The 12,727-nt window shown below is 43.8% G+C and overlaps 1 protein-coding gene across 1 annotated transcript in view; it reads right to left on the reverse strand.

The window, feature by feature from the left end:
• Positions 1-1,103: 1,103 nt before the first annotated feature.
• The window catches only part of EHHADH (enoyl-CoA hydratase and 3-hydroxyacyl CoA dehydrogenase), a 48,781-nt gene continuing 37,157 nt past the window's right edge, over positions 1,104-12,727 (reverse strand). Inside the window, exon 7 of the mRNA XM_037908600.2 lies at positions 1,104-3,803. Coding sequence (XP_037764528.1) covers positions 2,533-3,803 — 1,271 coding nt within the window. The 3' untranslated portion in view covers positions 1,104-2,532. The remainder of the gene's footprint in view (positions 3,804-12,727) is intronic.

Genomic DNA, 12,727 nt, shown 5'->3' on the forward strand with positions numbered 1-12,727 from the left:
TAAATTTAAGTGTAGACACATGCACAATTAGGTCAATACAAGGTGGCTTACGTTGACCTAATTTTGTAATATAGACCAATCCTAAGAAACTCCACAAACCTCAGCACCTTCCATTTCAGGTGCAGGACACTCATCTTCAGCCTGCCTTTTGCTAGTTCACAGGGCACACAAAATAAAATGTAATTAAATTTAAAAAATCCTTACAGTCTCTTCCATGTGAGGACAGGAAGAAAGAACCACACAGATGGCAGATGCTAGTTATATCTCTCAATATATTATTGCTGGTAGTGTTCAGACCATGGTGATGGGTGTGGCACAGGAATCCAAATAAAATAAAATTGGAGCTGCGGAATGCTCAGGACTTTTGAAAATGTCCTAGGAGTCTATCTTTACATGCTGATTTTGAAAATCTTGGCTGTAGTTTCTTGACCAGGACCAATGTTTAGGCTCTTCAGAAAAGGTTTGTACATTCGTACTATTGTGCTTGATTAGCCTGTACTAGAAGGTTGCACATTTGGTAGCTTGCATAGGCTGGGTGCGTTGCACGCACCAGGCACTTAGTGCATCTCTCTATTCCCCCCACAAACTCCCTGTGTGCCAGCCCCTGCTATTTCAGGAACTCCCTGCAGCCTACTACCTCATGCCAGTGGCTCTGTCACCCATTCCCACATCCACCATGTGCTAGAGGTGCTGTGTTTCCTTTCCCCCTCAGGACTTTCCAGTCTCCCTCTCCTGCCAGGAGCTCTGTATGTCCCCTATTTCTCCCTCAATTATTATTTCTTTTCTTTCTTTGTAGGAGATAAGTCATTCAGGATGTCAATGTTTTAAAACTCTCTGCCTTCCCTCCCAATAGCTGACATGGGGTGCATTGTTATGCTGGAAGGTGTTGATGGCTACCATCAACTGGTTCTTTTACCTAGACAATCACAGGTGGCTGAAGCTATTGGGTCTGCTAACCTGATGCCAGGGTCTCTGTGGGTCTCTACCACCAGGAAACTGACCTGCAAGACCTTGATATCTACTACCACTGGGCAAAAAAGTGACCAGTGTACATGTGGGAGAACAATGCAGCAAAACCTGATGATACAACGTAGGCTATGAGAGAAAATGAAAATCAGCTTTATTAAAAATTAATGAAACAAAGCAGAGTCTATTTTCAGATATGGCTTTTCCTAAGAAGAGAATGTGTGTGTTCTGGAGCCACCAGGATCACCCGCCAGTAACTGGGAGCTGTGCTCTTTGCACAAGAGCAAGAGAAATCCTTACCCTGCACGACCAAGTTCAGAAAAGCAAATATTTCTCTTCCTGTTCTTTTATCTGCTGGAGGCTTCTCTCCCTGCCTGTAGCACAACTCCTATCTGTAGAGCTCCTGAGCCCATTTACTTTCCATGGTACCCTTTGTACACCTGAAACACTGAAGTGCCACACAAGGCTTTTCTCCTGTCACTTGTAGTGCACAAAGCCCTCCATGCCTTCTACGCTGAGCAGCTGCCAGCAGGCAGGCTAGAAAAGCAGGTGAGGAGTTCTGGGAAAACACACACACACACACTCCCTCTTGGAGAGGAGGCACTTTTGTCTGGAGGAAGAGGTTGGAGGGCAGGGGCAATGCTAAGGAAGGAGGGGGAAAGGGTGTGATCTTCCAGCCACTAGCTAATGAGCAGGTCATAGTCTTCTGTGATTGTGCTGTGTTTATGAGTGTTATTTTGGGGGCTGGAGGTAGGTGCTGAGTGCCATCCCTTGACACTAGCTCTGGATGCTCTCTTTACTGCATTACAATTTACTTCCAAAATGCACGGTTCCATTTTGCACCATTCTCCACTCCCTCCAGTCAATCCAAAACCCCACAAACCTGCCTTCCGTGAAGAGACCATTATCTGGGGCAGTCTAATCTGTTCCCTTTGGGAGGGGAAGGTCCATCCTGTAAATGAATCCTTAGTAAACTGGATGGTTCGGGGGTGGCTCTCCCGTGGGGACTAGTTCCTATGGTTTGCCTTTGGTCACTAGAGGGTGCTGTGGCAGGAACAAGAGGAGATCTGTAGCTGCTGGGAGACACAGCTAGGTGAGGATACCAGTCTGCAGTGAATCTTCACTGGCTTTGTCTCCCCCAAGCCAGGACCCCCGGCCTACCCTCCCACTTTCAACTGCCTCATGAGCTGCCAGGTGTTGCTCCCTCCCTCACCAGAGGAATGGCAAGAGGCAGGCGGTTAAGAACAGCAGCTGTTAGGATCCAGCGGTCGGGTGAGTGCAGCTTGTCAGGAAACAGCCAGCCAGAAGGGGTCTCCTACTGGCAGCTTGAGGGGTTGTGTGGTGCACTAATGAGGTGGGAGGGAGGGGTGTATTGTGAGTAGGGAAAGGGAAGCGACAGCAACTACCATTTGAGGGAGTAGTTACTCCGCTCAGCTAAGCCAGACATTAATCTTCAACCTGCTGTGCTTTGGATTTGATTGGAACAGACATCACTGATTATGGCAGTGAGAGATACCTGTCACCACTAGACAAGTGGCTGAATGCGTAGAGCAGGCTGCAGGGACATCACAGCTTACTGCTCTGGTGTCCTGCATGGGACATCCACTCCTTCAGGGGAGGGTTTCCCAGGGACACCAGTTTCTTCAGAAAAGCACTGGGTTGCATTCTGGGAATGTCAGGATGGGCCTCAGAATATTTTTGCAATTTAGCCAGAATGCGAGGTAGCCCAATGGTGGAAGCGTGAAACATGGGGCCACCTCTGTGCTTTGGCCATCCGTAGCCATGAATGTAGATTACATCAATATCTTCTGGGGCAGAAGCTATTCCATCATCTAAGATCTGGAAGCCCTCATTGATGAGGGTATACAGACAACGCTCCAGGATTTCCTCCTCGTCTATGAAGCGTGTCTTAATATGATGGGCATCTCTATACCCAATCAGGAAATTGTGAAGCCATGGATCTGGATTAGCTATTCTAGCCCCAGGTTTCTCATACTGGTACCAGCCCATGCCAGTCTTCTGGCCATACCTTCCATTCTCACATAGAAGATCAGGCAGCGGGCTGTATCTCCTCCTGCCACGCAGGCGAGCAGGAGTCCCTGGAGCCAGTTCAGGTCCAGTCAGGCCCTGCCCTTTCCGAGATCTCCAGCCCACATCAAGCCCAGCAAGATCTGACATTCGGAAGGGCCCCATATTGAAACCAAATCCCTCTAGAGCTTGATCTACTTCTTCTGGTTTACATCCTTCTTCTAGCAGGAAAACTGCCTGTTCAGCATAAGGAGCCATCATTCTGTTCCCAACAAATCCAAAGCAATTCCCTACGACAACCCCTATTTTGCCTATAGCTTTAGCTAAGCCCATGGCGGTGGCAATGGTGATGGGCGAAGTGTGACGACCACGGATTATTTCTAACAGCTTCATTACATGGGCAGGTGAGAAGAAGTGAGTACCAATGACCTGGTGAGGGCGACTGGTGGCTGAAGCAATCTCATCAATATCCAGGGCGGAGGTGTTAGTGCACAAGAAGGACCCTGGCTTGCAGATTGCTGACAACTTATGGAAGATCTCCTTCTTCAGTGCCATGTCCTCAAACACAGCCTCAATAACTAGATCTACATCCTGTAACACATCAAAGTCCAGAGTGAACTGGAGAAGGGCGGGATCACAGGCATCCGGGCGTTGGCCACTCCACTGCATTTTTGAAGCCTCATGTTCTAGAAGGGATGTCACAGCTCTTCCTCCTACCTCCAGCTGCTTCTGATCCTGCTCTAGAGCTACTACGGACATCTTGGCCTTCACCAGAGAAGTCACAATGCCTCGGCCCATTGTTCCCAGCCCTAGTGATAAAAGCAAGAGAGAAACAGAGACTGTAAGTACTAGGAATTGTTAAGTCCACCTCTGCAAATGGGCTCCTTTGGTACTTCCAGCACGTAAAGCAGGACTCTGTGCAAATTAAACAGGGGCATGTAGATGGGAAAAAAGTAAATGGAAAATTGGGGGAAAGCAACATTTTAATTTGGTCTTTGAGTGCACTTAGAGGGCTAATTGGAGCATCTGTCTGAAAACTGAAGATGTAACGGCAAGCTAATGTCTGTTCAAGGATGTGGAACCATGCTGGGGTAGTATGCAGAGCACATGTACCCCTGTGTAATTTAAGTCGGTTCTCCAATTCATATATTATCATATGGGAGGTAGCTGGAGTAGGGCAGTAGAAATCAGGAAACCTGGATTCTATTTGCAGCTCTGCTACTGACTTCCAGTGTGACCCTTTGCAAGGCACTTTTGAGTACCTAAGTTCCCCAGCTGTAAATTAGGGCTGTTGAACCTTTATCTATTTTTGGAACATGCATGCAGAAAACTGTCATACGTAAGCAAGAGGAAACAAGTAAGAGTTTAACTCTAGTGAAGTACAGAACTTGATCTTCCAGACCCTGTACTATGCGGAACTTCAAACTCTGGAAATGGAATTTGGCATTTGATTTAAAATTAGAGTATCAGCCAGGCAAATCATTAATTGTTACTGATACTGTTTCTAGAGTTTATGATGTAACCAATATAATTGAAGAGGAAGATGTGGTACATGTAGAGGTTTTTAAAAATGGTTTCCTGTATCAGAAAGAGTATGGGAAGAAATTGTACAAGCAACTAGACAGAATGAGAATTTACAAAAGATTATTACAGCTATTGAAAAAGGATATAATAAAATGATATTGAAGCCATATAATCAACTTATTAAAGACTTTTCAGTAATTGAAGGAATTCTCTTTAAAGGCAATAGGGTAGTAATTCCTGTAGTGTTAACAGCAGAGATGTTGAAACACATACATGAGGAACATTTAGCCATAGAAAAATGTAAAGGTAGAGAAAGAGAGGTTCTGTATTGACCACAAATGAACCAAACATAGAGGTTTACATAAAAGAAAGTGACATATGTCACAAATATAGAAATGCTCAGTCTAAACAGCCTATGACATTTATTCAAGAAAACAAGACTTTGGTATAAAGTAGGTTTCAATCTATTTGAATATAAAGGACATGCATATGTTATAGTTCTTGATTATTTTTTGTGTTTTCCTGAAATATCTATATTAGAAAACACTTGTGCCAAACAATTCATTAATAAAATGAATGGGGGACTTAGGTACTCAAAAGTTTTTGCATGGCATACTCAATGCAGTAATGATTGATAATGGACTTCAATTTCACAGTCAAGAGTTTAAGTTTTGCCATAGCATATGATTTCAAACATATTACATCAAGTCCAGGTTACCCACAATCTACTGGGCTAATTGAAAATGCTGTTAAAATAGTACAAATATTACAACAAAAGTTAAATTTGGAGAATGAGAAGGATCCTCCAAAGGACACGCTGAAGGAGCAACTGGACGGGTAGGAGGAGAACCAGGTGAAGACAGAGTCCTGAGAGCTAAGGAAGGACAACATTTCAAGAAGAGCAGGGTCAGTTATGCTGAAGGAGTCTGACAGGTCAAGGAGAAGGATGGGGTACTGTTTCTGAGCTTTGGCTAGGAAGAAGTCATTACAGACTTTGGTGAGAGCAGTTTCAATGGAGTGCAAGGGGTGGAAGCGAGATTGGAGAGGTTCTAGGACACAACTCCAGGAGAGGAAGTCCAGACAGTGACTATGAACAGCACATTCCATGAGCCTAGAAATGAAAAGGAGACAAGGGGAAATAGGAGGGAAAAAACAAACAGTGCCACAAACATGCTTTAGTCTCTCCTGTCTTAAAAATCCTACCCTAGACCCCACTTGCCTCTCCAACTACTGCCCCATTCTTCAACTCCTTCAGCTTGTCCTTTGGAGGATCCACCTCATCCCCGCTCCAACTTTCTGCGGGGGTTCCACAGAGCTCTGTCTGGGGACCTCTCCTCTTCTCCCTCTGTATGTTATCTCATCCACAAACATAAATTCAACTGTGCAGATGATTGGCAGGTCTACCTCTCCACTCCTGTCCAAACTAAAATCTTGGCCTGTCTCTCTGACATCTCATTATGGATGTCTAGCCATCAGCTCAAACTCTACACAGCTAAAACAGAGTTCTTAGTCTCCCACCCAACCCTCTTTCTCAGCCACTGTGGACAATACCACCATCCTGCCTATCCCTCAGGCCTGTAATCTGGCTGTCATCTTCAACTCACGCTGTTCTCTACATCCTCACACTCAGGCTATATTTAAATCTTGCAGACTCTTTCTACATAACATTGTTCAGATACGACCTTTCCTATCCATCCTCACTGCTAAAACTCAGGTTCAGGCTCTCATCTTGCACCTTGATAACTGCAACATCCTTTTCCCTGTTCTTGACAAATGCCATCTTGGCCCTACTCACATCCATTCAGAACACTGCTGGAAAGATCATTTCCCTAGCTCATTTCTTTGACCATGTAGCCTCTCTTTTTGCATCCCTCCACTGGCTCCTCCTTCTCTAGAATATCAGACATACTCTACATGTCTTCATTTTCGAGGCTGTTTATGGCCTATCCCCACCCTACCATTCTCTTGTTTGCTATTGAAACGTTAATTCCTGCCTCCGACTGGTCCATGATGCCAGCCTCCATTGCTCATTTGTCAAATTTTCAAACAAACACCTTTGTGCTTTTTCCCACACCGCCCCTCATGCTTGAGAGGAGCTCCCTGTAAACATCTACAAAACTAACTCAATATCCTCCTTCAAATACTCCCTTAAAACTATTCTTTGCTGCGATGCCTGCAAAAAACTTGACAATGGTTGGGCTGCTGGCCCATTGCGTATCACTCTCCTGCTAGTAATAGCTCACCTTACCTGATCACTCTTGTTACAGTCTGTATGGTAACACCCACTGTTTCATGTTCTCTGTGTATATAAAATCTCCCCACTATATTTTCCACTGCATGCATCCGATGAAGTGAGCTGTAGCTCACGAAAGCTTATGCTCAAATAAATTTGTTAGTCTCTAAAGTGCCACAAGTCCTCCTTTTCTTTTTGCGGATACAGACTAACATGGCTGCTACTCTGAAACCTGTCATATTGTCTCATTGTACTCCCCTGTCTTTCTCCATGTGTTGTCTCTTATACTTAGATTGTAAGCTCCTTGGGGAAGAGACAGTCTTGTTCTGAGTTTGTGCAGCACCTAGCACAATGACTAGGGCTCCTGCCTGCTACAGTAATATAAGTAAATAAAAAATAGTCTGAGAACCACATAAAAAGTAAAATGCCAGTGGAGTTCAAAAGTTTTTTCATGTGCCAAGCACTCCTATAAAGCAAAGAGGCACTCTGAATGTGAGCACTGTTAACATCCAGAATAAAGCCACAACTTTACAAGGTCTGCAGTAATTCTATCAAAATGATTTTTTAAAATCCAAAATCCAGCTGACCAGGTTTTCGAATGAAAGTTTATCAGCCAAACAAAGAAACACAAACCAAGGGGATTAAAAAATTAATCTAAAGCTGCTTTATGAAGAATGACTGAAATTATGTCATCAGTAAAACAAGCTCAAGTCTCCATAAAGCAGGTCAAAAAAGGTGGAGTATTTTTTCCACAAGCAGCCTGTCATCACTGATGTAGCTCTGACCACGTGTTATACACACAAACACATGCTATGCAAAACATTTCCTATCTTGACAACAAGAACAAAGATTTTGAAAATGTGTTTTCAAAGACAGCTATTTTACTTCTGATGGGAAATATCACCAGAACTCTTATTTATGCCTGTCTTGGGTCCAATGATGAAAAATAAGATCTGTTACATCATAATCAAAGTTAACATACCACTAAAATTTCATTTATGTAACCAACAAAGGTAAAGTAATTTAAAATGATTGTACATGTCCTTCTGTCCATTCCCATATATTGAATGCAGACAAAATACAGATGTTAACACTAAAAACACGCTGCCAGCCTGCTGCCCCTCCTCCCACCTCTGCCAGATCTTTCATCAGCAACTGGGGGTTTGATGGTGGATTCGGCACCAGGACCTCAGATCTTCCACTGGTGAGCCACGAAGACTATTTTTTGTCTTAGGCAGTCCGACATCCTTGTGGTACTTCATTCTCTGGAACACAGACCTGAGGCCATGGACAAGACCTGAGCTTGCCAAGTTCAATTCTGGCCCAGGATAGTTGGTTACCAAGTTACCACCTGACTCTTCAATGGCCTGTATGTAAGGAGGTTTTCAGTAGCATGGTGGTAAGAGCAGTGGAAGCATCTGGAGCCTTGTTACACTAGAACACCCAGCAGGGATAACACTTGTGGGTTTTTTTCTAAAATTGGGTGGTCGAGACAAGGGGAGACTTGAACATTCAGCAGGTTAAGAGGCACGTCTGCCGATGACCTCATTAGATCCTCTTTGCTTGTAAGGCTGGTGATCTTGAGGAAAAGTGTATATGTGATGGGGTGTACTTCCCACACTTGCCCTGAGAGGGTAAATTAGGCCAATTAACCTATAGGCAGCACCTGGACGAAAGCCAGGGAGTGCTAATTGGTTGATGAAGTCCAGCTGGGGGAGGAGCTGGGCTGGATTTATAAAACCAGGAAGCTGGCAACACACAGGGCTTCAGGGAAGTAGGCTGCAGTCACTCCTTGGGAGAAGGTAAGTGTGTTAGCGGCTAGAGAGTTGTCCATAGTTACTCCCTGGGAGAATGGAATTGGAAGGCTGGTGAATCCAGAGAAGGTGGACATGGCACACGCCAGGCAGAGGACAGTGGACTGCCTGGGACAGTTTGTCCTGGAAAGACTTGGTTACATACACACACACACAGGGAAGGGGAAACCACGTAATGACAGCCCTCCAGAGGAGGAGGCTGCAATTCCTGGAGCAAGAGGGGTCTGCAGGGTGAGAGGATGACAGCAGACACACCATCAGAGGAGGGCGCAATGTCTGGCTGGAGCTAATCCCCAGAACGACCAGCAGGAAGTGCCACCAGCAGCGAGTGCACCCCTCCCCCTCCCATGACAGTATAACAGAACAGAAAAATGGTAGAGAATCGTCAGGACTCTCTGTGATGTGGAGGGACCTGGGGGAAAGAAGAAAAAGTAACTTCTGCTCAGATGATCCAAAATGACTGAATCCCACCTCAAACTATGCAGTCTCCAGCATCAGAAACCCAGGGATGTGACCAGGAAACACTCCACAGGTTGTATGGATTGGGGTGCTTCCTCAGAACTGTTGTGCTCAGGGATTCAGGGCTGTCTTCTCTCATTTCCTCTTAGCCATCTTAATAATAATAAACCAAGCTGTTATCAGAACTGTCTTAGCATATTTCACACCTATTGCAATGCCAACAGCAGCAGGCTCATGGCTTCCTCACAGATAGAACCACCACATCAGATCTTCCCCCTTTCAGTTCTTTGCCATACAGCTAAAAACTACTCTTCTACCCATTTCATTATACAATACATATGTACGTTACAAATCCACTTGTTGGGCAGATTGAGCAAATCATGGTTTTCAGTTATTGATCAGTCATATAAGATACAACTAATATATAGTGACTCCATATATTACAGAAATAGGTACTAAATTCAAAATATATTAAATTGTAATCTGACTTTAAATGTACAATTACATTAAAATGCTATGTCAGGGAAATGCTATGTGGCATGTTCAGAATATACAAGTATTGTTCCAGCATTATGTTTAAAATCATGCAGAACAAATGCTGGCAGACTGATGTAAATTGAGGCTGCTCTATTTCAATGATTATTTGGGGTTAATATTTCTGGTTGAAATTATTAATGTGACAGCAGGTGAACAGGAGGGGCAAACTTCTGTATGGAGTTCACAGGAAGGCGCATGAGAGGTTCTCTTTCTAGGTACAGTTCTATGCTCAAGAGCGTGATGGCCAGCAACAGATCAGTGATTGCAACCTGCAACGGATGGGGAATGTTTTTTTCCTGCCTGAAGCCAGAAGGGACTTCCTATGTACAAAGTGCGAGTTGGTGATTGTGCTGGAAGGAAAGATTTGTGGTTTGGAATTACAAGGACTGACACTGCAGAGCATCAGAGAGGCTGTAGAGTACTGGAACAACCAGATTCAGGAAGCATCGCCACCCCAGAGTCAAGGAAGAAATGAACTGGTGGCCAAAGAATGAGAGAATGTGGAAATCAGAGAGTTTGTAACCACCAGAGGCATGAGGTCAAGTTGGCATTCTACTCTGTTGGAGGCAGATGAGGATAGGCAGGCTGTAACTACCAGAGAGGACCGGGAAGAATTCCACACAGCTAGAAGTATCCAATCAGCTTCTCAGCACGGAAACTGCAGAAAATGTCTCTGAAGAGCCAGCTAGTTGAATGGAACAGGTGCATTGGACATTCCTGAGAATGGCTGCTCAGCCCAAGCTGCAAGACTATCAAGCGTACCTGTGAAGAGATCGCCAGCCATCCACAGAAGACAGATAATACCTAGATGAGGATGCTATGCAAAGGAGAATGGAAAGAACATTCTGCAAAGGACAGGCAGATAGCAGGATGGTGTGCTGCCTTACTGGAGCCAAGACATAAGACATCACTCTAAGATTGGCTAGGCTTCTGAACTCAGCAGGCAACGATCCATTGGCCTCAGTGACACCTCTTCACAGGATACCTTGCAGATTATAGACAACTTCACAGAACTCAGCATGGGGCTGAAGGAGAATATTCAAGTGATCTCTGAGATCCTTCCTGTCTCATGAGCAAAGGAAGACAGAAGTCAGACATTCCAGAGGTGAACGGCTGCCAGGGCAGTAGTGTAAGATAGAGAGTTTTGGTTTTGTGGAACATTGGTCTACCTTCTATGAGGAGAGAGAGCTGCATAGTCACCTCAGTTGAAGGGGAACCAATCTCCTCAGGGACAGGCTGGCTAGAGTAATCAGAAGGGCATTAAACTAACATAGAAGGTGAAAAGGGGCACTCATTTAGTACAAAATCAAGATATCAAAGCACCAAGGGACATGAAAAGAATAAATTGTTTAGCTGCCTATACACCAAAGCTAGGAACCCAAGTAATGAACAAGAAGAATTGGAATTGTTCATTTATTAGCATAAATTTGATGTAGACAGTATTATTGAACCAGGTGGGAAGATCTGCATGATTGGAATTTTAAAATCCGTGGTTACAAGTGGTTTAGGAAGGGTCTAGTGGGCAAAAGGGGAGAAGCAGAGTCACTCTGTCAAAAATGGCATTGCCTGTTTCCAAGTCTCTGACATCTAGGAAGTAAATTATCTTGAATGCTTGTTAGAATATGGATCTATAGATAAAGCACAAGAGGGGTGTCTGCTACAGACACCAAATCACACTTGGGAACAGTATAATCAAATAATAAGACCGATTGCCTACTGGGTCAGACCAATGGTCCATCTAGCTCAGTGACTTATCTTCCGACAGTGGCCAGTGCCAGATGCTTCAGAGGGAATGAACAGAACAGGGCAATTTATCAAGTGACAATACTTGAGCACTAATCTATAATGTGCAGGGGGAAAAAACTGGGTTGTAATGGGTGTCTTCAATCTAATTGACACATGCTGTAGGTTTCTTGCTGCCAATACTAAAAATGTCACTGGAATTTCTATAAATTACAGATGACAATTTTCTAACTCAAACAGTATTGCATCCAGTCCAGGGGGATTCTATCTTAGACTTCTTGACAGATCATGAGGAATTGATCACAGAACTAAAAATTAGTGGTTGCTTACATGCAAGTAATCAATATACTTGGTGGTTTAGAAAGGCCACTTTCACAAAGCTGGAAACAATTATGAGCCGAATCAGCTGGGAGAAAGAAGAGATATATATAAAATGGAAAAAGGAGAAATTGTTAGCAATGAATATAAACTAGAAGCTAGAAACTGTAGAAAATGGATAAGGGATGCAAAAAGACACTGTAACAGGGTGCACCCACCACTGTGGTGCCTCCTTGTGGGTAGCAATCAGCTCTCGTCAGGCCTACCACACCCTTCCATTAGTCACTCAGTTGCTTGCCCGCCCCAGCTGGGCTTCATCATCCATTAGCCTTATCAATCAAGCCTAACTCTCTCGCTGGTGTTAAGGTTAACCGGCCCTTTCTGAGCTACCTTAACCCCTTCAGGGTTGGTGTAAGGTGCATACCCCATCACAATCAAAAAGAGAACTCCTACAGCCAAAAGAGTTAAGGACAATAAGAAGAGTATTTTTTAAAAAGTTTATCAGGAACAAAAGGAACCCTAACAATCTTATTGAAGCTGGAAATGGTAGAACTGTCAATAACAACAATACAGAAAAGGCAGAAGTGTTCAATAAATATTTCTGTTCTGTATTTGGGAAAAAGCCAGATGATGTATTCATATCATATGATGATGATGACTGTCTTTCCATCCCACTAATATTTCAGGAGGATGTTAAGCAGCAGCTACTAAAGTCAGACATTTTTAAATCAGCAGGTCCAGAAAACTTACATGCAAGAGTTTTAAGAGCGCTAGCCATGGAGCTCTTGGGACCATTAACATTAGTTTTAATAAGTCTTGGAACACCAGGGAACTTCTAAATGGACTGGAAGTAAGCTAATGTTATGCCAATATTTAAAAAGGTAAAAGGGATGACCTGAGTAGTTATAGGTCTGTCAGTATGACATCGAACCTGGGCAAAATTATGCAATGATATGATGATGATACAGAACTCAGTTAATAATGAATTAAAAAACAGTAATAGAATGAATGACAATGAACAGAGACTTATGGAAAACAGATCTCGTCAGACCACCTTGATATCATTATTTGATGCGATAACAAGTTTGTTGATAAAGGTAACAGT

This window comes from Chelonia mydas, chromosome 9 (genome assembly GCF_015237465.2).
Source record: "Chelonia mydas isolate rCheMyd1 chromosome 9, rCheMyd1.pri.v2, whole genome shotgun sequence".
Lineage (NCBI taxonomy): Eukaryota > Metazoa > Chordata > Testudines > Cheloniidae > Chelonia > Chelonia mydas.